Source organism: Oncorhynchus gorbuscha, linkage group LG19 (assembly GCF_021184085.1).
Source record: "Oncorhynchus gorbuscha isolate QuinsamMale2020 ecotype Even-year linkage group LG19, OgorEven_v1.0, whole genome shotgun sequence".
NCBI classification, from domain to species: Eukaryota; Metazoa; Chordata; class Actinopteri; order Salmoniformes; family Salmonidae; genus Oncorhynchus; species Oncorhynchus gorbuscha.
Window position 1 is genome coordinate 65,778,492 of NC_060191.1, and position 24,615 is coordinate 65,803,106.

Genomic DNA, 24,615 nt, shown 5'->3' on the forward strand with positions numbered 1-24,615 from the left:
AATCTTCTTCTGACAATATGCATGATTTACATGAAAGTCACATATGCATATGTCAATGTAGGATTTGACACTGCAGTATCATGAGCAATGTTACATTTGATTTGACAAAAACCTGATAAAAACGTTTAGGTTGCTCTAGGTTGCAATGATGGATAATGTACTATAACATACATGTTAATTACTTTCCAGTGTTGGTTCTAAGAGACCATCATCATGTCAGCTGGGAATCACAGCTTTGTGACAGAGTTTGTCATCGTTGGGTTCCCTGGACTTCAGCCAGAGTTCTATGGTCTTTCCTCAACTGTATTATTCCTCGTTTATTGCTGCATTTTAATAGGAAATGTTGTTGTTATTATCTTGTTCGCAACTCATAACGTTCTCCATAAACCCATGTATTTTATCATTTTGAATCTGGTTGTGTCTGACGTGCTATTCAGCACCACCACTTTACCAAAGATTATTGCCAGATATTGGTTTCAGGCAGGAGCAATTTCTTTCTTTGGTTGTTTTTTGCAAATGTACTTAGTTCACTATTTTGGATCCGTAACTAGCCTTCTCCTATTGATAATGGCTTTAGACCGATACGTGTCAATCTGTTTCCCGCTCAGATACCCAATGATTATCAACAACTCCACTATTCATATACTCAATGTCACTGCGTGGGTGCTTGCACATCTTCCCTCTCTTTCAATGGTAATTAGGGCCTATCCTCTTCCTTACTGTGACTCAAACAAAATCATGCAGTGCTACTGTGATCATATCGCTATAACAACGCTTGCATGCACTGATAGGGTTCCTTATAGTTTTCCTGCTTTTGTTTTAGCAATGGTGGTATTACTGGGACCTCTTGCTTTCATTATATTCTCATATTGCTCTATTATTGTGGCAGTTGTTCAGATTGCGAGCTCCCAAGGCCGCCTCAAAACCCTTTCTACCTGCAGTGGTCAGCTGATCATCATTGCCCTGTATTTTCTCCCCAGGTGTTTTATTTATCTGGCCAGTAATATCGGCATTAGATTCAGCACTGATTTACGTATTGTTGTTATCATGTTGTATAGCCTGCTCCCTCCCATGATCAATCCACTGATATACTGTCTAAGAACTAATGAAATAAAACAGATAATGATCAAACGATTTAGACGAATACAAGTGCACATTCAATAAGATCGCATAGGACTAATAAATTATTTTTTGTTCAATCAAATAAAAATACTATACTGTATATTTGTAAATCCGTGCATTATAAGTGTTTTATTGCTGATTTCCATGGCCTAACTGAGTATAAAGACAAGGGGTTTGGCTTCCAAAACAAAACGGACTCAAAAATGGTTCTACGTGGAACCCAAAAGAGTTCTATCTGGAACCAAAAAGGGGTTCTCCTACATTTTCAAAAAATGTAGGTAGGGTGTGTGCTCTGCTTACTTTCTTGATTTGGGTGCACATGTATTATTTAAAACATAATGTTGGATGCATCAAACAAGAGAAAACATTTTGGGTACAATAACATTTATTTTTATTGTAGAGCATGTAAACAGAATGCTTGCCAACTAAACTCCAACACTACAGTCCCTCTAAGAGGCAGGAGTGAGGAACTGCATGTCTTTCTTATCAAACAGCTGAAGCAGTGAAGCTATATCTATACCTTTCCATTTCTTGTATTCACTTCATTTCTCAGGGACCATGTGCAACTGCTATGTTTCAGAGTTAAGATAATATAAGATGTATTGTATTTTATTGTCCGTTCGCTATATTGTCCATTCGCTATGTGGTCCGTTAATGGAAATGTCTCTTTATGCTCACACCCCAAACCCCTGAGACAAACACAGACGAGGGACTGGAAGCAATAGGTCAGACGCATGGATCAGCCGCAGAGAAATTGTAGGGGGTCAAGTGCCTCGCTCAAGGACACAACAGCAGGCAATGGCATCTAGGATGATGCCAGCAACCCGGGCTGCTGGCCCACTTCTCTAACCAATAGGCTACCTGTCGCCCAGTAAGCTTTCAAGATTGTTTGCAACTGCAGTAACTGGATTGAAATGTACCACCCAGTTCCACCATTTCTCAGCCCTTCATCTCTCTCCCCCTGTATCTGTCCCCTGGTGGTTCAGGCCTGGTAGGTCTTGACTAGGATCCACATGAGCAGCACAGTGATCAAGACTACTGTGAAGTTCAGAAACAGCTCCTGCACAGACTGGTCCATTCTGCCCTGAGAGGTGCAGCAGCAGAGGAGAAGAAGAATGGGAATGTGTGGAGACAGGAAGGATGAGGGTCCTCACACCTTGCTTGGGAGGGCAGGTCACTCTGTCAGGGAGGCAAAAGTCTCTGAAGGTGTAATCTGAAAGGGGGGAAGATAACCAATGGCTTAATTATGGATTCAACTCACACAATAACCAATGGCTTGGTTATGGATTCAACTCACACGATAACCAATGGCTGGGTTATGGATTCAACTCACACAATAACCAATGGCTTAATTATGGATTCAACTCACACAATAACCAATGGCTTAATTATGGATTCAACTCACACAATAACCAATGGCTTAATTATGGATTCAACTCACACAATAACCAATGGCTTAATTATGGATTCAACTCACACAATAACCAATGGCTTGGTTATGGATTCAACTCACACAATAACCAATGGCTTAATTATGGATTCAACTCACACAATAACCAATGGCTGGGTTATGGATTCAACTCACACAATAACCAATGGCTTAATTATGGATTCAACTCACACAATAACCAATGGCTTAATTATGGATTCATCTCACACAATAACCCATGGCTGGGTTATGGATTCATCTCACACAATAACCAATGGCTGGGTTATGGATTCATCTCACACAATAACCAATGGCTGGGTTATGGATTCATCTCACACAATAACCCATGGCTGGGTTATGGATTCATCTCACACAATAACCAATGGCTTGGTTATGGATTCAACTCACACATTAAAGTTATTATTGGTACCAGGTCTACTGACTCAAATTGGACTACAGCTACTTGCATGTGTTTGATTTGTGAAGGATAGTGAACTGGGCATGGTGAATCAGTCTTACCTAAGCCTTAATGTTGGGTTTGCAGGCGACTGCCGATTGACTGATCTTCAACGATCCTTGCGTCTTAAATAACTTACTCATTATTATTTGTAGATCAGTCATTCTGTCTCAATTTCCCCATGATACATTATGGTTTTGAGATCCTTTTGTTGGTTAATTTCTTCAACACTTTGATGTTTGTAGAAATTTTTAAATAATGAATGAGACTATAACACAATTGGTATGGTCAGAAAAAATCCAAATATATATATTTTTTTAGAGATCCCATACTTGTTCAATGGAAAGCTATGGGACCTATGCAATTCCAGCTCCCAGATTGCAATTCCTATGGCTTCCACTAGATGTCAACAGTCTTTGTTCAAGGTTTCAGGCTTGTTTCTTCCAAAACAAGTAAGAATTTAGAGTTTTGGTACAGGGAGTCACGGTTTGAAATCAGTCTGTGGGGGTGCGACGAAGAGGACGTGCACTTGCTAATTTGACTTTTCTTCTACTTTTCTATAACATACTTCTTTCTGTATGGAATATTATAGTTTATTTACATTTTAGGGTACCTGAGGATTAAATAGAAATGTAGTTTGACTTGTTTTAACAAAGTTTAGCGGTCATTTTTTGGATTCATTTGTCTGCATGTGGAACGAGTGGATTACTGAAATCGCTGGCGCTAACTAAACTGACTTTTTGGGAAATAAAGACGTTTTTTCTAACAAACGACCATGCATGTTGTAGCTGGGACCCTTGGCATTGCAAACAGGGGAAGATTTGTTTTTAAAGTGATTATTTAATGGCTATTTGTGATTTTATGAAGCCTGTGCTGCTTGAAAAATATGTTGATGTTTGGCGCCATCCTCAAACAATCACATGGTATGCTTTCGCTGTAAAGCCTATTGTAAATCGGACAATGCAGTTAGATTAACAGGAGTTTAAGCTTTTAACCGATATAAGATACTTGTATGTTCATAAATGTTTAATATTACGATTATTTATTTGAATTGCACACCCTCCAATTTCACTGGATGTTGTCGACAGGTGTCCCTCTGACGGGACGCTAAGACCTGAGAAAGGAAGTGGACATTTTGCCTGTTCTGGGAACATTAACTTTAGGTTGCAGGGAGGTTCTGATAACGTTTACAGATTTTATTAATGTTCTGAGAATGGAAATGATAAATTACTTAGATTTATTTTGTATAACTTCTTTATTAAAACTTTCACTGAATGTCAAGACCTTTAACACTGCTTTCTTTTTTGAACACCAATAGGACACATGGAAATTAATTTTCTTAGGCATTAATCATGTAAACTCATTTATTTTTTACTGTGACATGGCATCAGTGAGATTTGAATGTATATCCTTTGGTTCTCTATCTATGGAATTAGTCCACTTTGTCACCAGGATAGAGAGAGCCTGCTCTAATTGTTATGCTTGCAAAGCTGTTCATTTTAGTCTATTCAAACAGACCTCATTTCAAAGAAAACAATCACTCATTAATATCAGGTGTGGCCAATTAGTAGGCACTGGCCAACACACATGGACTCGCTTAACAAGACAGAGGCTAGAGAGAGTTTGCTTTATCCTGAGAACAGAATGTATACATAATATTCTTGGAACATTCTCTGAACTTTACTAAGGTTTTCTTGTGGCTTTTTATAGAATGTTTTCTTAATGTTCTCGGAACAATTAGAGAACATGACTTTAAATAGAACCGTTTGGAAACTTGTAGGAAACGTTATACTGAAGCACTGAATTCCCACAGTAGGACGTTGTTTCTTAACGTTCTCTGAACTATTTGAGAACATTCCCAATGTCAAACCAGCTCGAGAACATTCCCAATGTCAAACCAGCTCGAGAACATTCCCAATGTCAAACCAGCTCGAGAACATTCCCAATGTCAAACCAGCTCGAGAACATTCCCAATGTCAAACCAGCTCGAGAACATTCCCAATGTCAAACCAGCTCGAGAACATTCCCAATGTCAAACCAGCTCGAGAACATTCCCATTGTCAAACCAGCTCGAGAACATTCCCATTGTCAAACCAGCTCGAGAACATTCCCAATGTCAAACCAGCTCGAGAACATTCCCATTGTCAAACCAGCTCGAGAACATTCCCAATGTCAAACCAGCTCGAGAACATTCCCAATGTCAAACCAGCTCGAGAACATTCCCAATGTCAAACCAGCTCGAGAACATTCCCAATGTCAAACCAGCTCGAGAACATTCCCAATGTCAAACCAGCTCGAGAACATTCCCAATGTCAAACCAGCTCGAGAACATTCCCAATGTCAAACCAGCTCGAGAACATTCCCATTGTCAAACCAGCTCGAGAACATTCCCATTGTCAAACCAGCTCGAGAACATTCCCAATGTCAAACCAGCTCGAGAACATTCCCATTGTCAAACCAGCTCGAGAACATTCCCAATGTCAAACCAGCTCGAGAACATTCCCAATGTCAAACCAGCTCGAGAACATTCCCAATGTCAAACCAGCTCGAGAACATTCCCAATGTCAAACCAGCTCGAGAACATTCCCATTGTCAAACCAGCTCGAGAACATTCCCATTGTCAAACCAGCTCGAGAACATTCCCCCAAACCAGCTCGAGAACATTCCCATTGTCAAACCAGCTCGAGAACATTCCCAATGTCAAACCAGCTCGAGAACATTCCCAATGTCAAACCAGCTCGAGAACATTCCCATTGTCAAACCAGCTCGAGAACATTCCCAATGTCAAACCAGCTTGAGAACATTCCCAATGTCAAACCAGCTCGAGAACATTCCCAATGTCAAACCAGCTCGAGAACATTCCCAATGTCAAACCAGCTTGAGAACATTCCCAATGTCAAACCAGCTCGAGAACATTCCCAATGTCAAACCAGCTTGAGAACATTCCCAATGTCAAACCAGCTCGAGAACATTCCCAATGTCAAACCAGCTCGAGAACATTCCCAATGTCAAACCAGCTCGAGAACATTCCCAATGTCAAACCAGCTCGAGAACATTCCCAATGTCAAACCAGCTCGAGAACATTCCCAATGTCAAACCAGCTCGAGAACATTCCCAATGTCAAACCAGCTCGAGAACATTCCCAATGTCAAACCAGCTCGAGAACATTCCCAATGTCAAACCAGCTCGAGAACATTCCCAATGTCAAACCAGCTCGAGAACATTCCCAATGTCAAACCAGCTCGAGAACATTCCCAATGTCAAACCAGTTGGAAAACGTTCCTAGAACAAAATGTAATTAAATGTAACCATGTTTGAACTTTTAGGATGCCTTCCGTTAAAGGAATAAAAAAAATAATAATAAAAAAATATATATATATATACTTTTTTTTTCTTAAATGTTCTGAGAATGTTCCAAAGCCAAGCGACTATCCTGCACCAGAATGTTGTGGGAAGGTTGCATGCAGAATAACTATAGCCATTAATACATGAATTTCTATAGCTCCCCCCCAAAATGTTAGACTTGAGGAGTACCAATATGGCTGCGCGGTGCTTCAATACAGCACCCCCGTCAGTCATCTAGGGTTTATACAAATCATTGTAATAAACATATTGTTCTCAAAATGTTATGTGCTAGATGGAATGTTCCGTTAATATGGGGAGCAGGATATGGAAGGATCTTCCACTGTCCAGTATCATCACTGGACTGACTATTGGATTTAAAGTAACATGAGACACCATCTGGTCTCCAAATATAACAATAGCACAGGAGACTGGTCATAGATGGACTATTTTTAAGAGGTGAGTGAGGTCTATATTCTCTCTCTCTCTCACCGATTCACTGTTTGCATTCTCCCACATTGAGTGTGTGTGTGTGTGTCAATGTGTGTTAGTGTGTGTATGAGGTCCACTTGGCTCTGCATCTCTGACTGCTGCATATGGCTCTAAGAGGAGTCCAAAATAGAGAAAACAGGATAACCCTCAAACTGTTGAGACATGGGGTTGTCAGCAGGCCCCGACCACCACTCCATGATGAGACATGGGGTTGTCAGCAGGCCCCGACCACCACTCCATGATGAGACATGGGGATGTCAGCAGGCCCGACCACCACTCCATGATGAGACATGGGAATGTCAGCAGGCCCGAACATCACTCCATGATGAGACATGGGGATGTCAGCAGGCCCGACCACCACTCCATGATGAGACATGGGAATGTCAGCAGGCCCGAACATCACTCCATGATGAGACATGGGGATGTAAACAGGCCCTGACCACCACTCCATGTTGAGACATGGGGATGTCAACAGGCCCGACCACCACTCCATGATGAGACATGGGGATGTCAGCAGGCCCGACCACCACTCCATGATGAGACATGGGGATGTCAACAGGCCCCGACCACCACTCCATGATGAGACATGGGGATGTCAACAGGCCCCGACCACCACTCCATGATGAGACATGGGGATGTCAGCAGGCCCAGACCACCACTCCATGATGAGACATGGGGATGTCAGCAGGCCCCGACCACTATTCCAGGCATTCTGAAGGGGTCATGGGTGTGTAGTGTGCATAAGTATAAACAATATTAGGTCGCAACTCCAGTTTAGTGTGTGTGGTTTTATATTGCTACTGTTGCCCCAACTTGCTCTTTGAGGGATTAGGTCTGGGATGTAAGTCGCTCTGGATAAGAGCGTCTGCTAAATGACTTAAATGTAAATGTAAAAATGCTGTTGTTTGTGATACACTTGTAAAAGCTCTGAACTAAATTGGATTGATTTGGTAGGACACAAACAGTGTTACATAACCCAGCTGTTGTTTGGTTGGCCAGACTGTTTCCATAACAGAGGGTTCCCCCTGGCCAACACAGACATGTCTGTCTAATTAGCGAGATGGGTGAGGACAGGTGAGGGCTTTGTTATAACACACACACACACACGCACACACGCACACACGCACACGCACACACACACACGTGGGGACCTAAAATGTATTTCCATAAATTATATTTAACCTTAACCTGTAATCCTAACCACTAATCCCTTACCCTAAACCTAGTTTTAACCCTAACCCTAAAACCCTTAGCTTAAAATAGCCTTTGTCCTAGTGGGGATCTTGGAAATGTCCCCAATAGTGAGATTTTTGATTTTATTTTTTACTATCCTTGTGGGAACTTTTGGGGATTTGATGTCCCCACAAGGATAGACGAACCAACACACACACACACACACACACACACACACACACACACACACACACACACACACACACACACACACACACACACACACACACACACACACACACACACACACACACACACACACACACACACACACACACAGCAGGCAGAAGGGGATTCTGTACTCATGGTTTTGAGGGGTTTATTTGAGTGCTGGAACTGTAGTGTATTCAGGTTTGTCACCTGGGAACCAATACCTGGTCAAAGTACAGTGTACACAATCAATAAGAATATGTACATACACTAGTGTAATTTTGTATGTTTTCCACCTGTCCAATAGCATCACTCCATGTTGATATTTCCCAGAACACTCCATCAGTGCTGTCTGTGGCCTCCATAATTCCAGTAAGAGACAGTCCCCTGGATTATATTGTGTGTGTGTGTGTGTGTGTGTGTGTGTGTGTGTGTGTGTGTGTGTGTGTGTGTGTGTGTGTGTGTGTGTGTGTGTGTGTGTGTGTGTGTGTGTGTGTGTGTGTGTGTGTGTGTGTGTGTGTGTGTGTGTGTGTGTGTGTGTGTGTGTGCGTGCGTGCATGCAGGCGTGTTGCGTGTATTTATGGATTGACCAGAGGGCAGGTTTAGCAGCAGATTTGTGATAACAATATTCCCCTTAAGCAGCTGTCGAATGTATAGCCAGTTGTGAGGTTAGCTGTTGTGATCTGTAATAAGTTAGCCTGTCAGTTATTACAACAACTGTTGTTGTTTCTGAACGGAATAGTCCATGACAGTGTGTGACAAACTAATGTTCTTTCAATATTAACTAATGTCCTGTAACACTTAGAAGGCATGCCAATACACCGCCAATCACCAAAGCACAACATGATAACAAGTCACTATCAAAGTCAGTGTGCAAATATTGCTCAATCGCAGCACTACTAAACATCCATAACATCTTTTCAACTGGGTCGTTCCACCAATTAAGTGCCTTTTGAGTAATGAATTTTAAATAGTTTATTTAACCTAATTCTAACATTCTGTCATAAAGAGCTTGCAAGTTATACATTTCACTGTACTTGTGCATGTGACAATAAAACTTGAACTTGAACTAAAGAGCAAATGTTCAACTTAATAAAAAACAGTTTTTCCCATCTCTAGCAGTTGATAAAACATATTTTCTATAGTAAGTGCCTATTAAATGCCCCAAAAAGTAACAGAGTGGACCGTAACAGGGTTGAAAACTTTATCTTAAATCAGCCCGAAATCCCCCTGTGACAGGGGGAATGGAAGCTTGTTGTGTGCAACAGGAAGGGACAATTGAATACAAGCTTCACAATAAATAAAAAATGTGAATACATCTCTAGCCTGTTTATCTATGGGTAACAGGGTTGACATAGTATACACGACCTGCTTAGTTTTCCACCACAAAACACCATAAAATGTCCTTAAAGAGTAAAACCAGTTCTCACCTGCTTTTAAGGAATAATTCCCCATGTTAAAATGAGAGTTTGGTTTACAGGGTTGATGTTAAAATGAGGGATAGGATTGGAATCACTAATAACATTAAATAATTCATCATCTTCAGAAATACTTTTTTTTAAAGCAAGTCTATTCATATTAAAAATCAGATTTATTGAATTTCAATGTGGTATATTTTAAAGGCTGCTTAATTTAATATAACGGGCTTGTAAAATGCTATATTTCCTTTTAGTGCCCATGTGGCCCACTAAAAGGCTACAGGAAGTCATAGAGGTGAATTGTGTGAGGTGAATCTATACTCCAGCCATTGGTTATTGTGTGAGGTGAATCTATACTCCAGCCATTGGTTATTGTGTGAGGTGAATCTATACTCCAGCCATTGGTTATTGTGTGAGTTGAATCCATAACCCAGCCATTGGTTATTGTGTGAGGTGAATCTATACTCCAGCCATTGGTTATTGTGTGAGGTGAATCTATACTCCAGCCATTGGTTATTGTGTGAGGTGAATCTATACTCCCGCCATTGGTTATTGTGTGAGTTGAATCCATAACCCAGCCATTGGTTATTGTGTGAGTTGAATCCATAATTAAGCCATTGGTCATTGTGTGAGTTGAATCCATAACCAAGCCATTGGTTATTGTGTGAGTTGAATCCATAACCAAGCCATTGGTTATTGTGTGAGTTGAATCCATAATTAAGCCATTGGTCATTGTGTGAGTTGAATCCATAACCAAGCCATTGGTTATTGTGTGAGTTGAATCCATAACCCAGCCATTGGTTATTGTATGAGTTGAATACATAACCCAGCCATTGGTTCTTGTGTGAGTTGAATCCATAACCCAGCCATTGGTTATTGTATGAGTTGAATACATAACCCAGCCATTGGTTCTTGTGTGAGTTGAATCCATAACCCAGCCATTGGTTCTTGTGTGAGTTGAATCCATAATTAAGCCATTGGTTATTGTGTGAGTTGAATCCTATAATTAAGCCATTGGTTATTGTGTGAGTTGAATCCATAACCCAGCCATTGGTTAATGTAAATGCATCAATTTAAATATAACAAATAAATCATTGGAATAATGTGAAGGGAACACTGGCGTTATCACGCTCTTCGAGGTGAATGAATTGAGGAGCAAACTGAAGTGAAAATTCAGCAACTCTTTGAGGACAGTGGAAGATGATAAAAGTACATAACCCTTTCACCTTCAGCCCTTTTGCGTTTTTACAGATTAGAAAATGGAAGGAGGTCTTTACATTTCAAAATCATCTCCTATGGGCTCAGGGACCAATCACGCTGGGAATACAAAACAAAAGCAATGTTTCCGTGTGACGTCATCAACTGGGCAGTTAGGCGTATATTCCTATGATTGGTTCCCTTGCTCAGGCGTTGCATGCATCAACCAATGATTGTGTGCAATGGCATCAACTGTGCAGTCCAGCAACAGATTATACCCTGGTTGACAGGCTACCCACATGACTATACACAAATCAAGAATTTAGAGTGAGACTGGTGTTAGCAAGACTAGCACCAGCTCACTGTAGCATGTGATGTGATTACCTGATCCGCAAAATACCTATCCAGGGGTTGTAAGATCTGGCATGCATTCGCAAAATCGGATTAGGGGAACACGACTGTATGAGGCGCATTCCTCTTGCCTAGGTTTTGCTGACGCATTCCAGATATTACAACAACGCCTGGATATGTATTTTACGTAATTCCGGAAGCATTTCTCAGGTCTGTGTAGCAGTGGGGACTTATTTAGTAGTTACACCATGGAGTCCTGCTGTGAAAACGTGAAAGCTGTCAGGAGAAGTAAAGAGGAGAAGAAACTTCTCCGAAAGCAAATCAAAGCCAGTCATACTTTACTGAAACATGAGGGAATAAGCACAGTATCACAGCCCACCAAGGTAATAACGGCAGTCTTTGTTTTGCGGGGAGAGTAAGCTAGTTTACGTGTTAGCTACTGAAGCTAGCACCTGTAGCTAGCTGCTTGACAGCAAGAACACATCTATCTGTACGTTTATAAAGTAGACTGAACACGAATACAATAGCTATATACTGTGCAATGTGACTAGGTAGCTATTTGAGAAAATAACAGACACGGTCTAAGACTTTAATGCTAGCTACATTGATGTTTCTCTGCAGAGCCTGGTGGTGGCTAATGGTGGGCTAGGTAACGGTGTGAGCCGTGAGCAGCTCCAGGACGTGCTGGGAGAGGTCGGCGAGATAGAAATCCTGCTTATGCCTCCACACAAACCCTACGCCCTAGTGACCTACAGGTCAGAGGTCAGCGCCCAGAGAGGACACGCCCTCAACGGACGACAGCTGCAGCGTGGGGACCAGATTGTCACACTGTACCTGAGCTATGTCAACACAGGTAAATAGGTGTGTGTGGGGGTCACCATAGTTGACTCAGTCAGATCTGAAGAAGAAAAACCTGTAGTAACTTGTGTTTGTGTCTGTCTCCTTGCAGTGGACAGTGAGTTGTGGGGGTGTGTGGACCTCCCCCCAGGGTTGGTGCTGGTTGAGGAGTTTGTGTCTCCAGAGGAAGAGGCTCTCCTGCTGGATGCTATAGACTGGACGTCCCACGATGAGGATGTCACTGGTGGGCAGTCGGATTTAAACCACTCCTTCACAGACACAACACATGGGCCCTGTTCAGATATTTTAAATATGTGTTATTCCTTCTGATCAATCAGTCAACCAATCGACTAGTGACAGAATGTGGCGACGACTACAAGTTATGTGGACAACGCACACACATTTTATATAGAACGATCCTAAACGTCCCTTATCTGTCACTAATGTTGAAAAATATCATATTTAAACTGACTCTGCCATTTGTCTGTGGTGTTGGTCCCTCAGCTGGTTGAAATTTGAGACAAAATATCCACAGGAAAGTATTATTTAACCAACTTCAAAACACGGGTCTATGTGTGTGGCAATTAAAACAGATGTTTGCTCATGACTGGAGGCACGTGCACAAGACAGAAATACACAGATGCGAACCATGCATACTAACCAAAGTCTTCCGGGTGTTTACATGGTTTTGCGCCTGTGCCAGGGAATAGAAACGTCAACTTCAGTACCGGTGCTCTAAAAAGTCAGGCAAACAATACTTTCCTGTAGATATTTTGTCTCAAATTTAGAGCAGCTGAAGGACTAATACCATGGACAATTGGCATAGTAAGTTCAAATATACATTTTATTCAACATTCTGGCTTGTATAGGACTTGAGGACCATTTCCAGAATGAAGCACTGTCACACAGCAGGTAGCCTAGCAGTTAGGAGTGTTGGGCCTGTAACCAAAAGGTCGCTTGTTTGAGTCGACTAGGTGAAAAATCTATCTGTGCCCTTGAGCAGGGCACTTAACCCTAATTGATCATATAAGTCTCTTTGGATAAGCTCATTTGCTAAATGACAACAAAAAAATCCAGACTGTCCATAGGCATCAGCTCTCTCCCCCTCTCCATCTCTCTCTTACCCGTGTGTCCATAGGCATCAGCTCTCTCCCTCTCCATCTCTCTCTTACCCGTGTGTCCATAGGTCTCAGCTCTCTCTCCCTCCCCATCTCTCTCTCTCTCTTATGTTACATATTCACCATGTAGGTCCCCAAACAACCAATCAACCAACTGTCAGTGCCTGTGCAGGTTTCAGTCACTGGCTAATAATTGTTGTTTGTCTTCCAGTGCAGAAAGTCCTGAAGCACAGGAGAGTGAAGCATTTTGGTTACGAGTTTCGCTATGACAACAACAACGTGGACAAAGACAAACCGTTACCTGGAGGTATGTGTGTCTTGTCAGTCTCTATGACCATCATAATATTGTATGGTGTTTGTGTATGGAATATATTCAGTGGTTCCCTTGCTATAAATTGATGTTTGTGGTCTTGTTCCCAGGTCTTCCCCAGGTGTGTGTCCCTGTGCTGGAGAGGTGTGTGAGGGACAGACACACAGAAGTCATGCCAGACCAGCTGACTGTGAACCAGTACCAGTCTGGACAAGGTGAGTCTAATCTCATCCAGCAGCTGTAGTACTCTCCTTGACCACACAGGGGCAGCGTGCTCTGCAGTCAGAAGACAGAGGACAATGAAGGTAGAATCAATGCTGCTGTAGAATCAGACTGTGAAGTGTGTGGAACTGGATATGAACCCAATCCTTGTCAGTTATTCAGAGGGAATTTATAGACCTTTGTACTGGTTGATGTTTGGATAACTCATGTTAATAGTGCTGGTGTTTAAAGGCATACCATTGAGCTTATGGTTTATTTGTGTTGCTGTTAGGTATTCCTCCTCATGTAGACACTCACTCTGCCTTTGAAGACCTCATCCTCTCCCTAAGCCTGGGGGCTAAGGTATATCTTCAATCTGTTTTAATGTCCTCACAGAACATTAAGTCTATACTCTGAGTTTTTGTGAGCGTGTTACTGTGGCAGTCTAATTAAAGGATTGCGGGTGGGGAAGTGTGAGTTTGCACGTGTGTGTGTGTTAAGGTTTTGCAGTCTAATGGAGGGTTAGTTATGTTTAAGACCTTTCTTCGCTGGAGAGGCCCTCACAATGCTACTTATGATCATGCAAGACACACACACAAACTAGAGTGGAGAGTTCCGTCTAATAGACTGAGTTAATGATGCGTGTCTTTGAAGACTGCTTCTTTTTGGTGAATTAATGAAAGAAATGCAAAGACAGATGTTGGAAGGAGGAAGAGATTCCATATGTCTGTGTGAAGTTGTTCCCTGTCACAGCTACAAGGCAGACACTGTCAGTAAATGACTGTCTGTGACAGGCTGACAGGGAGGCTGCTTTAGATACGACAGGGTTAGAGGATGCGACACTTCATCTTTTTGGGGTGGCATGTAGCCTAGTGGTTAGAGCATTGGGCCACTAACCGAAAGGTTGCTAGATCGAATCCCCGAGCTGAGAAGGTAAACATCTGTCGTTCTGCCACTGAACAAGGCAGTTAACCCACTGTTCCTAGGCCTTAAATAAGAATTTGTCCTTAACTGACTTGCCTGGTTAAATATATCAAAACCTCTGTTCCTCTGCTCCTGCAGGGGTGCCATTAGCAACGGCCTCTCTTACAACACAAGATAAATTACAGACCGAGTACCGTACCGCCTGACAGAATGATAAGGAACTTCTCCATGTGAAGGGAAGTTTTATGCCCAGACTGATAGGAGAGAAGTTGACAGCCTTGACTGATAGTTAATATGGTATAATATAAAAGCTGTGGTAGGCAGTGTGGAGTGAGCGTTTGATACTGTAATGTGTCTTTGTGATGGAGGGACGTCTCTGTTTTGTAAGTTGTAATGTACTAGTTGACAGTTTTGAGTGGTTGGCAATGTCTTTGTTCAGTAGAAATGAATAGGCCGCTGTAAGCGATAGTTAGGCTTTTACTCAAATCAAAATGTATTAGTCATATTGGTGAAATGCTTACATACGAGCCCCTAACCAACAGTGCAGTTTTAAAAAATCTGGATAAAAGTAACAAGTAATTAAAGAGGAGCAGTGAAAAAGAAGAGTATAAACGGGGGGGTGCCGGTACAGAGGTAATATGTACATCTAGGTATGTCTTAATATTTCTGACGTTGTAGTGCAGTAGGTTATCTGGACTGACAGGATAGACCTACTGGAAGATATCTTTGTTTCCTCTGCAGTAATCATTTAACAGGAAGTTGTCAGGAAAAGGTCATGAATCAGTAAACATTGTGTGTGTTTGTGTGTGTGAATAATTGCTTGGGGTTGTAGCATAGAGAAGCTGTCTGGTTCTGGATTGATTTGGTCACAGCTGAGTGTTTTGTTGATGGGGTGATACTCCCCAGATGATCTGAGAGGAGGAAGAGAGCCCAGGTCTTGTGTGTATGAGCATGTAGATATCAGTAAGGCCTGTGATTTCATGGAGGTAAATGTTGTGATCTGTTCCTGGTTTGTAACACACCGGTTCTGAAATTCCATTATATCCTGTCACTCTCTCTCTTGCCATCTCTCTGTCTCCCTCTCGTTCCATTTATCTCTCATTGCAGACGGTGATGGATTTTCGTCATCCTGAAGGCCGCTCGGTTGCCGTAGTGTTGCCACGGCGCAGTCTCCTGCTGATGAAGGGAGAGAGCAGATACCTATGGACACACGGGTAAGAGAGATGGGGAGGGAGAGAGAGCTGAGACCTATGGACACACGGGTAAGAGAGAGATGGGGAGGGAGAGAGCTGAGACCTATGGACACACGGGTAACAGAGAGATGGGGAGGGAGAGAGAGTTGATACCTATGGACACACGGGTAAGAGAGAGATGGGGAGGGAGAGAGAGCTGAGACCTATGGACCCATGGTAACAGAGAGATGGGGAGGGAGAGAGAGCTGAGACCTATGGACACACGGGTAAGAGAGAGATGGGGAGGGAGAGAGAGCTGAGACCTATGGACACACGGGTAACAGAGAGATGGGGAGGGAGAGAGAGCTGATACCTATGGACACACGGGTAACAGAGAGATGGGGAGGGAGAGAGAGCTGAGACCTATGGACCCACGGGTAACAGAGAGATGGGGAGGGAGAGAGAGCTGAGACCTATGGACACACGGGTAAGAGAGAGATGGGGAGGGAGAGAGAGCTGAGACCTATGGACACACGGGTAAGAGAGAGATGGGGAGGGAGAGAGCTGAGACCTGTGGACCCATGGGTAAGAGAGAGAGAGAGCTGAGACCTATGGACACACGGGTAAGAGGGGGAGGGAGAGAGCTGATACCTATGGACACACGGGTAAGGGGGAGGGAGAGAGAGCTGAGACCTGTGGACCCATGGGTAAGAGAGAGATGGGGAGGGAGAGAGAGCTGAGACCTATGGACACACGGGTAAGAGAGAGATGGGGAGGGAGAGAGCTGAGACCTGTGGACCCATGGGTAAGAGAGAGAGAGAGCTGAGACCTATGGACACACGGGTAAGAGAGAGATGGGGAGGGAGAGAGCTGATACCTATGGACACACGGGTAAGAGAGATGGAGAGGGAGAGAGCTGAGACCTGTGGACCCATGGGTAAGAGAGAGATGGGGAGGGGGAGAGCTGAGACCTGTGGACCCATGGGTAAGAGAGAGATGGGGAGGGGGAGAGCTGAGACCTGTGGACCCATGGGTAAGAGAGAGAGATGGGGAGGGAGAGAGCTGAGACCTGTGGACCCATGGGTAAGAGAGAGATGGGGAGGGAGAGAGCTGAGACCTATGGACCCATGGGTACTGAGACCTATGGACCCATGGGTAAGAGATAGATGGGGAGGGAGAGAGCTGAGACCTGTGGACCCATGGGTAAGAGAGAGATGGGGAGGGAGAGAGCTGAGACCTGTGGACCCATGGGTAAGAGAGAGATGGGGAGGGAGAGAGCTGAGACCTGTGGACCCATGGGTAAGAGAGAGATGGGGAGGGAGAGAGCTGAGACCTGTGGACCCATGGGTAAGAGAGAGATGGGGAGGGAGAGAGCTGAGACCTGTGGACCCATGGGTAAGAGCGAGAGATGGAGAGAGAGTGGGGGTAAAGGAAGAGGGTGAGACTAGTGGGTGTAGGGACAGTTCAACCAAATTACAAAATGACATTGGTTTCCTTGCACCATTAACAGTCTAGGGACAGGTATGACAGCAATCCACGCTTCGGGTTCAAAACATCCAGAGTATCTCAAATCTATTATGAAGCTCAACAGTCACTTATGGAGGATGTGAACATTATGTGTGAAAAATGCTAACAACAAACATTTCTTGAGTAGGATTTGTGCTACAAATGCTAAAATGTTAGTATGTGTAAACAGTACCATGGACACTAAACCAAAAGCATGTTTTGATGTCCTTACCTTGATTATTGACTGACAGAGTAAGGAAACCAACATTTGGGGGAACTTTCCAGTTAGTATTTTCTGTGGTTTTCCAGGATAACCCCCAGGAAGTTTGATGTGGTGCCAGCCTGTGACCCAAAATCCCCTGCTGCAGTGACCTCTGACCTCAGTAACCATAGTAACCTCACCCTAAGTAGGAGGGACACCAGGACCTCTCTCACCTTCCGTAAGGTGCGCCGCACACCATGTGACTGTGGTGAGCTCTTTTATTTGTTCAAAGCAGATGGGATTGATGTGTCTCTGTGTGTACCTTTACCTGTGCTGACCCCTTTGTCCCGGTCTCTCTTCTGTGCAGGTTACCCCTCTGCCTGTGACAGCCAGCAGCCTCCTGCCCCTCCCTCGCCCCCCTTCCTCCCTCGCAGCCAGACTGACGCCTGCCGTCTGGAGGCGGAGTTTGTGCACCGCGTGTACGAGGAGATCGCTTGTCACTTCAGCAGCACTCGACACTCTCCCTGGCCACGCGTGTGTCACTTCCTGTCTTCCCTAGAACCAGGAAGCATTCTCGCTGATGTGGGCTGTGGAAATGGAAAGTACCTGGGCGTCAACCCGGATGTGATTGCGGTAAGGGGGATCTGTGAGGGTCATTTATAAATACTTCCATCTTTTAACACTATCAATGGAAGAGAGTGTCCTGTTTATTGACCCTACTGTTCTGTTCTCGCTCTTCCATTAGCCTATCATGCATGTGTTCTGACTTTTTTACACGTCTCAGCTGTGTGAAGCCTGATGAAGAAAATAGACTGTTATAAATGCTACACTATTTTTGTAAACATTTATTATTTGTATAAAACAACTTTTTCCTTTATCTTGGTACTCAGCCTATGCTTTAGATATACCATATAGGCTTTCAAAGACTCCAAAACAGTCTCTACACGATGTTCCCGGTATAGCGAAGCCTTGTGAATGCTACTCTACTTTTGTGAAAATGGATTAGGATACCTGCAGAGACTCTACTCCCCCCTCAGCCATTCTAATAGTGATAACTTCACTACTTTGAATTGAATGCAAATGTTAACCTTTGTGTGTCTGTCTCTGTGTAAGAGTGAGTGTGTATTTCGTGGCGTGTGCGCGCACGATAAAACAGAATATCTGAAATTCTCCTCCAGCCTTCCCCCATTCCCTTCCTTATAGGCTAGAGCAAATGACTCATGAAGCTTAATTACATTTCTCCCCTGAACAAGAGTTTTATTCAAAAGATTATTACTGCTATCAATTTCCCTCGCTCTCTCCTCACCTACTCTGCTGTGACTTGTTGCGGATGGCTAGTCTGGCTATAATTTTCATTATGCGGTATAAGTTGGGTGACTTTGATGAGGATGTGAAAGTGAATGATTCTCTCGATAAAGCAGGCCAGTATTGGGGTTTGCTGGGGTCATATAGGAGGTTTATAATCAGTATTGTGTTCATTCCTCTCACTATTTAATCAGAACAATTAGGAAGTTTAGATTAAAATGCAAGTGTTGCATGTGTGTTATTTTTAATTGTATTTAACTAGGCAAGTCAGTTAAGAACAAATTCTTATTTACAATGACGGCCCACAAGGGAACAGTGGGTTAACTGCCTTGTTCAGGTGCAGAACGACAAATTTTTACCTTGTCAGCTCGGGGATTCAATCTAGCAACCTTTTGGTTACTAACCCAACACTCTAAACAGTAGGCTACCTTCTGCGGCGTATGGGCTATATGGATTAATAAAGTTGTGTGTGTTTGTATGTTCTTCCTGTGTGTAGGTGGGCTGTGACCGTAGCAGTGCTCTGGTCCAGATCTGCTCTGAAAGAGGCTTCCAGGCCTTTGTGTCAGATGCCCTCAATGTACCTCTACGCAGTGACACCTGTGATGCCTGCATCTCTATAGCGGTCATACACCACCTCTCCACACAGGTCATACACCACCTCTCCACACAGGTCATACAACAGCTCTCCACACAGGTCATACACCAGCTCTCCACACAGGTCATACACCAGCTCTCCACACAGGTCATACACCAGCTCTCCACACAGGTCATACACCACCTCTCCACACAGGTCATACACCACCTCTCCACACAGGTCATACACCACCTCTCCACACAGGTCATACACCACTCTCCACACAGGTCATCCACTCTCCACAGGTCATACACCTCTCCACCTCATCCACACAGGTCATACACCACTCTCTCATACACCAGGGTCACACACACAGGTCACACACCACCTCTCCACACAGGTCACACACCACCTCTCCACACAGGTCACACACCACCTCTCTACACAGGTCACACACCACCTCTCTACACAGGTCACACACCACCTCTCCACACAGGTCACACACCACCTCTCCACACAGGTCACACACCACCTCTCTACACAGGTCACACACCACCTCTCCACACAGGTCACACACCACCTCTCCACACAGGTCATACACCACCTCTCCACACAGGTCACACACCACCTCTCTACACAGGTCATACACCACCTCTCTACACAGGTCACACACCACCTCTCCACACAGGTCATACACACCTCTCTACACAGGTCATACACCACCTCTCTACACAGGTCACACACAACCTCTCTACACAGGTCATACACACACCGACACAGATGCTTTCCTTTTAGTGATTTAATTCAACTTGATTTAATGATTTCTGTATTTCACATTGAGATTATTTCATTATCAAGCTGTCAGTGGTCATGAACTAAAACATATCTTATTTCATGTTTAATCGAGTGTAGTAGTTTGAGTTATGTGTTTGTGTGTGTAGAAGCGGAGGCAGGCTGTGGTTGAGGAACTTGTCCGACTGCTGAGGCCTGGAGGACAGGCGCTGATCTATGTGTGGGCTGTGGAACAGGAATATAACAAGCAGAAGTCCAAATATCTCAAAGAGACCAGACAACAGGGTCCTACAGGCGACTCCACGGACCACAACAACCAGAAGTCAAAGAGTCTTACAGGCAATAACATAGACGCCCACAACACAGCACAGGACTTTCCAGGCAATACCACAGACGCCAACAACACAGCACAGGATTTTTCAGGCATAGCCACGGACGCCCACAACACAGCACAGGATTTTTCAGGCATAGCCACGGACGCCCACAACACAGCACAGGATCTTTCAGGCATAGCCACAGACTGCACCAAGGTCCACCGTGAGACAGAGAGTCCAGCAAAACTGAGCATTCACACCAACCGCACTGCCTTCAACTCCCAGGACCTCCTGGTGCCCTGGCACCTCAAGGGTGGAGTGAGAGGAGGGTGTAACCAGGGGAGGGGAGAGGATGAGCAGGGGGAACAAGGCTCCAAAAATACTTTAGACCCCCCCACTGAAGCCCAGGCCCCCGCTCCCAGCCCAGTGTTTCACCGCTACTACCATGTGTTCCAGAAGGGGGAGCTAGAGGAGCTGTGTGTCAGGGTTAGAGGGGTGGCCATACAGAGAAGCTACCACGACCAGGGGAACTGGTGTGTCATACTGAAGAAGACTGGAGACAGATAAACACTTCCACATTTAGGTAAATGTGCTCCTGAACTGATAAACATTGAATTCAGAAATAAATTAGCTTTTCGCTTCATCAGATAAAGATGGAGACAATTATACAAACCCATTAACTTTTATCTCTGATTTATTGTAAATAATAAAGATTGAAAAACAAAATGTCCTTCAAATTAATGAGGAAAATGGCTGCTTGATGTTCTTCACTCCAACTTCATGTACTTAGTTTTAAGCCCCAGGGTGTTGAATGGTAACCTTGATTTGTGTCATAACATCTGAATGGTTCACTTTAAAATCTTCAGTTTTCATACCTCTGTTAGATTCAAGACCACTTTGGTGGCCTGGAGACTTTAGTTTTGGGTTAAACTCTTCCTAACTAGTCCCCTTCATTGCCAAGCTGAGTCACTGTAAGGTCTGGTATAGTTACTACAGTGTGTTGGTCTGTTGCTGCCACCATTGCTTCCCAATGCCAGACTAATTCATCTCAATGAGGGGGGTACCAGACAATCAGAGAGAGGGGCCCAAAATGTCCAGCTCGTAAACTGACTGCTCCTCTCTCTCCATCGGTCTCTCTGTCTCTCCATTCTGCTGTAAACTGGGATCATTGTGGTCACTACACTGCCTCTATCACTGTTCTCCCTCTTTGTCTCCTCCCTTTCCCATCCTGTCTTGCTGCTTCTCTCCCTCACCACCACTATCCCTCCCTATCTGCTGAATCACAGCCGGAGTATCGGTATTCAGGACTACGCGCTATAAGGGAGTCTGGCTCTCTAGACCACACCTGAGATGGACACACTCACACACACACAAATGTTAAGGAGATAAGGTCCAACAGAGGAATTAAATAGCTGAGTGGATCACTGGGTAATGGGCTCTTGTTCGTGGCAGTGGCGGTATCTCAAAGCAGCCGTGTGATAATTCAGAAATGGCTCCCGGTAAATTATCTCCGTAAATGATCTCCGCTGTCTGAGTCCACCGGGACAGAACTGCCAGTTATGTAGTTAAAAGGAGGAGGCTGGAGTCTACTGTGCCTGGTGTTTTATCTGGCTATCGATTGTTGTGCTGCTGTTGTCTGGCTGCAGATAGACACTTGACATTTTCAGAAAATTAAAGGTGGCTACATGTCTGCCTGCGCCCAGTGTATTGATCAGATGGATAGAAGGTCTAATGCATTTTAAATCTATTTACTGAGGAGGTAACATCAAGACAACATCATTGCAAAACATTCCTATTCATTATAGGCCATTTTTCATTCTCTGTTATGGTTATGGTCAACATCTTGGCCTTAGGCAGGCCTATCTCTTATCCTTCAGCCTACTCAGCAGAACACACTGGGTCTACCACAGAACTACACTGAACAAACATATAAATTCAACATGTTGGTTTCATGAGCTGAAATAAAAAATCCCAGAAATGTTCCATGTGCACCAAAATCATATTTCTCTAATATTTTAGTCACACATTTGATTACATTCCTGTTAGTGAGCATTTCTCCTTTGCCAAGATAATCCATCCACCTGACTGGTGTGGCATATCAAGAAGCTGATTAAACAGCATGACCATTACACAGGTGCACCTTGTGTTGGGGACAATAACAGGCCACTCTAAAATGTGCAGTTTTGTCACACAACACAATTCCATAGATGCCTTAAGTTTTGAGGCAGTGTGCAATTAGCATGCTGACTGCAGGAATGTCCACCTGAGCTGTTGCCAGATAATTTAATGTTAATTTCTCCAACATAAGCCAATGTTATTTTTGAGAATTTGGCAGTACGTCCAACCAGCCTCACAACCGCAGACCACGTGTAACCACGCCAGCCCAGGACCTACACATCCGGCTACTTAACCTGCGGGATCGTCTGAGACCAGCCACCCGGACAGCTGATGAAACTGTGGGTTTGCACAACTGAAGAATTTCTGCACAAACTGTCAGAAACCATCTCAGGGAAGCTCATCTGCATGGTTGTCCTCACCAGGGTCTTGACTTGACTGCAGTTGGCATATGCTCACCTTTGATGGCGACAGGCACACTGGAGAAGTGTGCTCTTCACGGATTAATCCTGGTTTCAACTTTATGGCATTGTGTGGGCGAGCGGTTTGCTGATGTCAGCATTGTGAACGGAGTGCCCAATGGGGTGGTTACTACGGACACAGTTGTATTTTGTTGATGGCAATGCACAGAGATACCGTGAACGAGATCCGCCTTCACCTCATGTTTCAGCATGATAATTCACAGCTCCATGTCGCAAGGATCTGTAAAGAATTCCTGGGAGCTGAAAATGTCCCTGTTCTTGCATGGCCTGCATACTCACCATACATGTCACCCATTGAGCATATTTTGGATGCTCTGGATCAATGTGTATGACAGCGTGTTCCAGTTCTCCCTAATATCCAGCAACTTCGCACATCCGTATCTGTGACAAAAAGATGCATATCTGTATTCCCAGTCATGTGAAATCCATAGTTTAGGGCCTAATGTGTTTATTTCAATTGACTGAAATTGTTGCATGTTGTTTATATTTTTGTTTAGTGTAGGATGAGATTTTAGCTCTATGGGAGCTACACTATTTCCCTTCTCTCAAGTAGTGTCCTGCAGACATACAGTGAGATTGAGAAAGGATAACTTTCAATGAAGGCCTAAAGGAGGGGAGCTTGAACCTTGTGGTTATGGGATGAGTGCACTACTCTGATGGTTGCTGATAATGGGCCTCTGCACACCCATGTAGATATTCCATTCAAAAACATCTGTTTCCAGCTACATTAGTCATTTACATCATTAACAATGCCTACACTGTATTTGATCAATTTGATGTTATTTTAATGGAACAAAAAAGTAGCTTTTCTTTCAAAAACAAGGACATTTCTAAGTGACCCCAAACTTTTGAACGGTAGTGTACATGTCTACCTCCATCACTCCAGAATCCCTGCACATTGTAAATATGGTATTGGAACTGACCCTGTACATCGTATGCTTCCAAACTTGCTGTGTTCTTCACATTTCTATCAGTATGTCAAAAATAATCTCTGCTCAGAGTGCTTTAGGAATATTTTTAGCAGAGAGAGAAGCTAGTGTGGAAGGAGCATATTTTCCAAATATGAGGATCATGTGTCTGTCAATTCAGAGTCTGACAGTGAGTTGGAAGAAGAGGATGAGATTGACCCTCAGCCAGCCCCGGACCAGCCAGTCAGCAGCCAGCCCCAGGACCAGCCCCAGGACCAGCCCGTCAGCAGCCAGCCCCAGGACCAGCCAGTCAGCAGCCAGCCCCAGGACCAGCCCCAGGACCAGCCAGTCAGCAGCCAGCCCCAGGACCAGCCCCAGGACCAGCCCGTCAGCAGCCAGCCCCAGGACCAACCCGTCAGCAACCAGCTCATCAGCAGCCTGCAGGAGGATAAACATGGATGTAAAAACAAATGAAATTTAATCATCTTCTTGCCCAAGGAATAAGCCACCCCGCATGGCTGTCCAATGTGATAAGAATGTAACCAGGGCCGACACAGATGGTGGTTACTCTTTTTCAGGACATAAAGCCTTCTTTTGAACTGTTCATCATCCAGAAAATCATTCTGAACTGCACTCATTTGGAGGGAAGGTGTGATTTTTGGAG

The 24,615-nt window shown here is 44.0% G+C and overlaps 3 protein-coding genes across 3 annotated transcripts; 2 read left to right on the forward strand and 1 right to left on the reverse strand.

The window, feature by feature from the left end:
* The first annotated feature begins 213 nt into the window (after positions 1-213).
* On the forward strand, positions 214-1,288 carry LOC124004623 (olfactory receptor 2AT4-like). The gene has a single exon (XM_046313267.1). It carries the CDS (start codon positions 214-216, stop codon positions 1,162-1,164), a length of 951 nt encoding a protein of 316 aa, XP_046169223.1. The 3' UTR covers positions 1,165-1,288.
* Positions 1,289-1,496: 208 nt separating this feature from the next.
* Positions 1,497-11,433, reverse strand: LOC124006258 (sarcolipin-like). The gene is made up of 2 exons (XM_046316156.1): positions 11,225-11,433; positions 1,497-2,335 (listed from the first exon to the last, which is right to left on the reverse strand). The coding sequence occupies exon 2, from the start codon at positions 2,198-2,200 to the stop codon at positions 2,105-2,107; it is 96 nt and encodes a 31-aa protein (XP_046172112.1). The 5' UTR covers positions 2,201-2,335; positions 11,225-11,433; the 3' UTR covers positions 1,497-2,104.
* On the forward strand, positions 11,114-21,176 carry alkbh8 (alkB homolog 8, tRNA methyltransferase). The gene is made up of 11 exons (XM_046316154.1): positions 11,114-11,574; positions 11,813-12,044; positions 12,141-12,272; positions 13,358-13,453; positions 13,567-13,671; positions 13,950-14,020; positions 15,689-15,795; positions 17,569-17,729; positions 17,829-18,094; positions 19,263-19,412; positions 20,282-21,176. The coding sequence occupies exons 1-11, from the start codon at positions 11,440-11,442 to the stop codon at positions 21,011-21,013; spliced, it is 2,187 nt and encodes a 728-aa protein (XP_046172110.1). The 5' UTR covers positions 11,114-11,439; the 3' UTR covers positions 21,014-21,176.
* The last annotated feature ends 3,439 nt before the right edge of the window (positions 21,177-24,615 follow it).

What these genes read in the sequence shown, in the direction of transcription:
- alkbh8 (XM_046316154.1), top strand. Translation starts at nt 11,440, where the DNA reads ATGGAGTCCTGCTGTGAAAACGTGAAAGCTGTCAGGAGAAGTAAAGAG. An exon ending in CAGTATCACAGCCCACCAAG is followed by an intron (nt 11,575 to 11,812) that starts GTAATAACGGCA and finishes GTTTCTCTGCAG; the next exon opens with AGCCTGGTGGTGGCTAATGG. An exon ending in TCAACCCGGATGTGATTGCG is followed by an intron (nt 18,095 to 19,262) that starts GTAAGGGGGATC and finishes TCCTGTGTGTAG; the next exon opens with GTGGGCTGTGACCGTAGCAG.
- LOC124006258 (XM_046316156.1), bottom strand. Translation starts at nt 2,200, where the DNA reads ATGGACCAGTCTGTGCAGGAGCTGTTTCTGAACTTCACAGTAGTCTTG.
- LOC124004623 (XM_046313267.1), top strand. Translation starts at nt 214, where the DNA reads ATGTCAGCTGGGAATCACAGCTTTGTGACAGAGTTTGTCATCGTTGGG.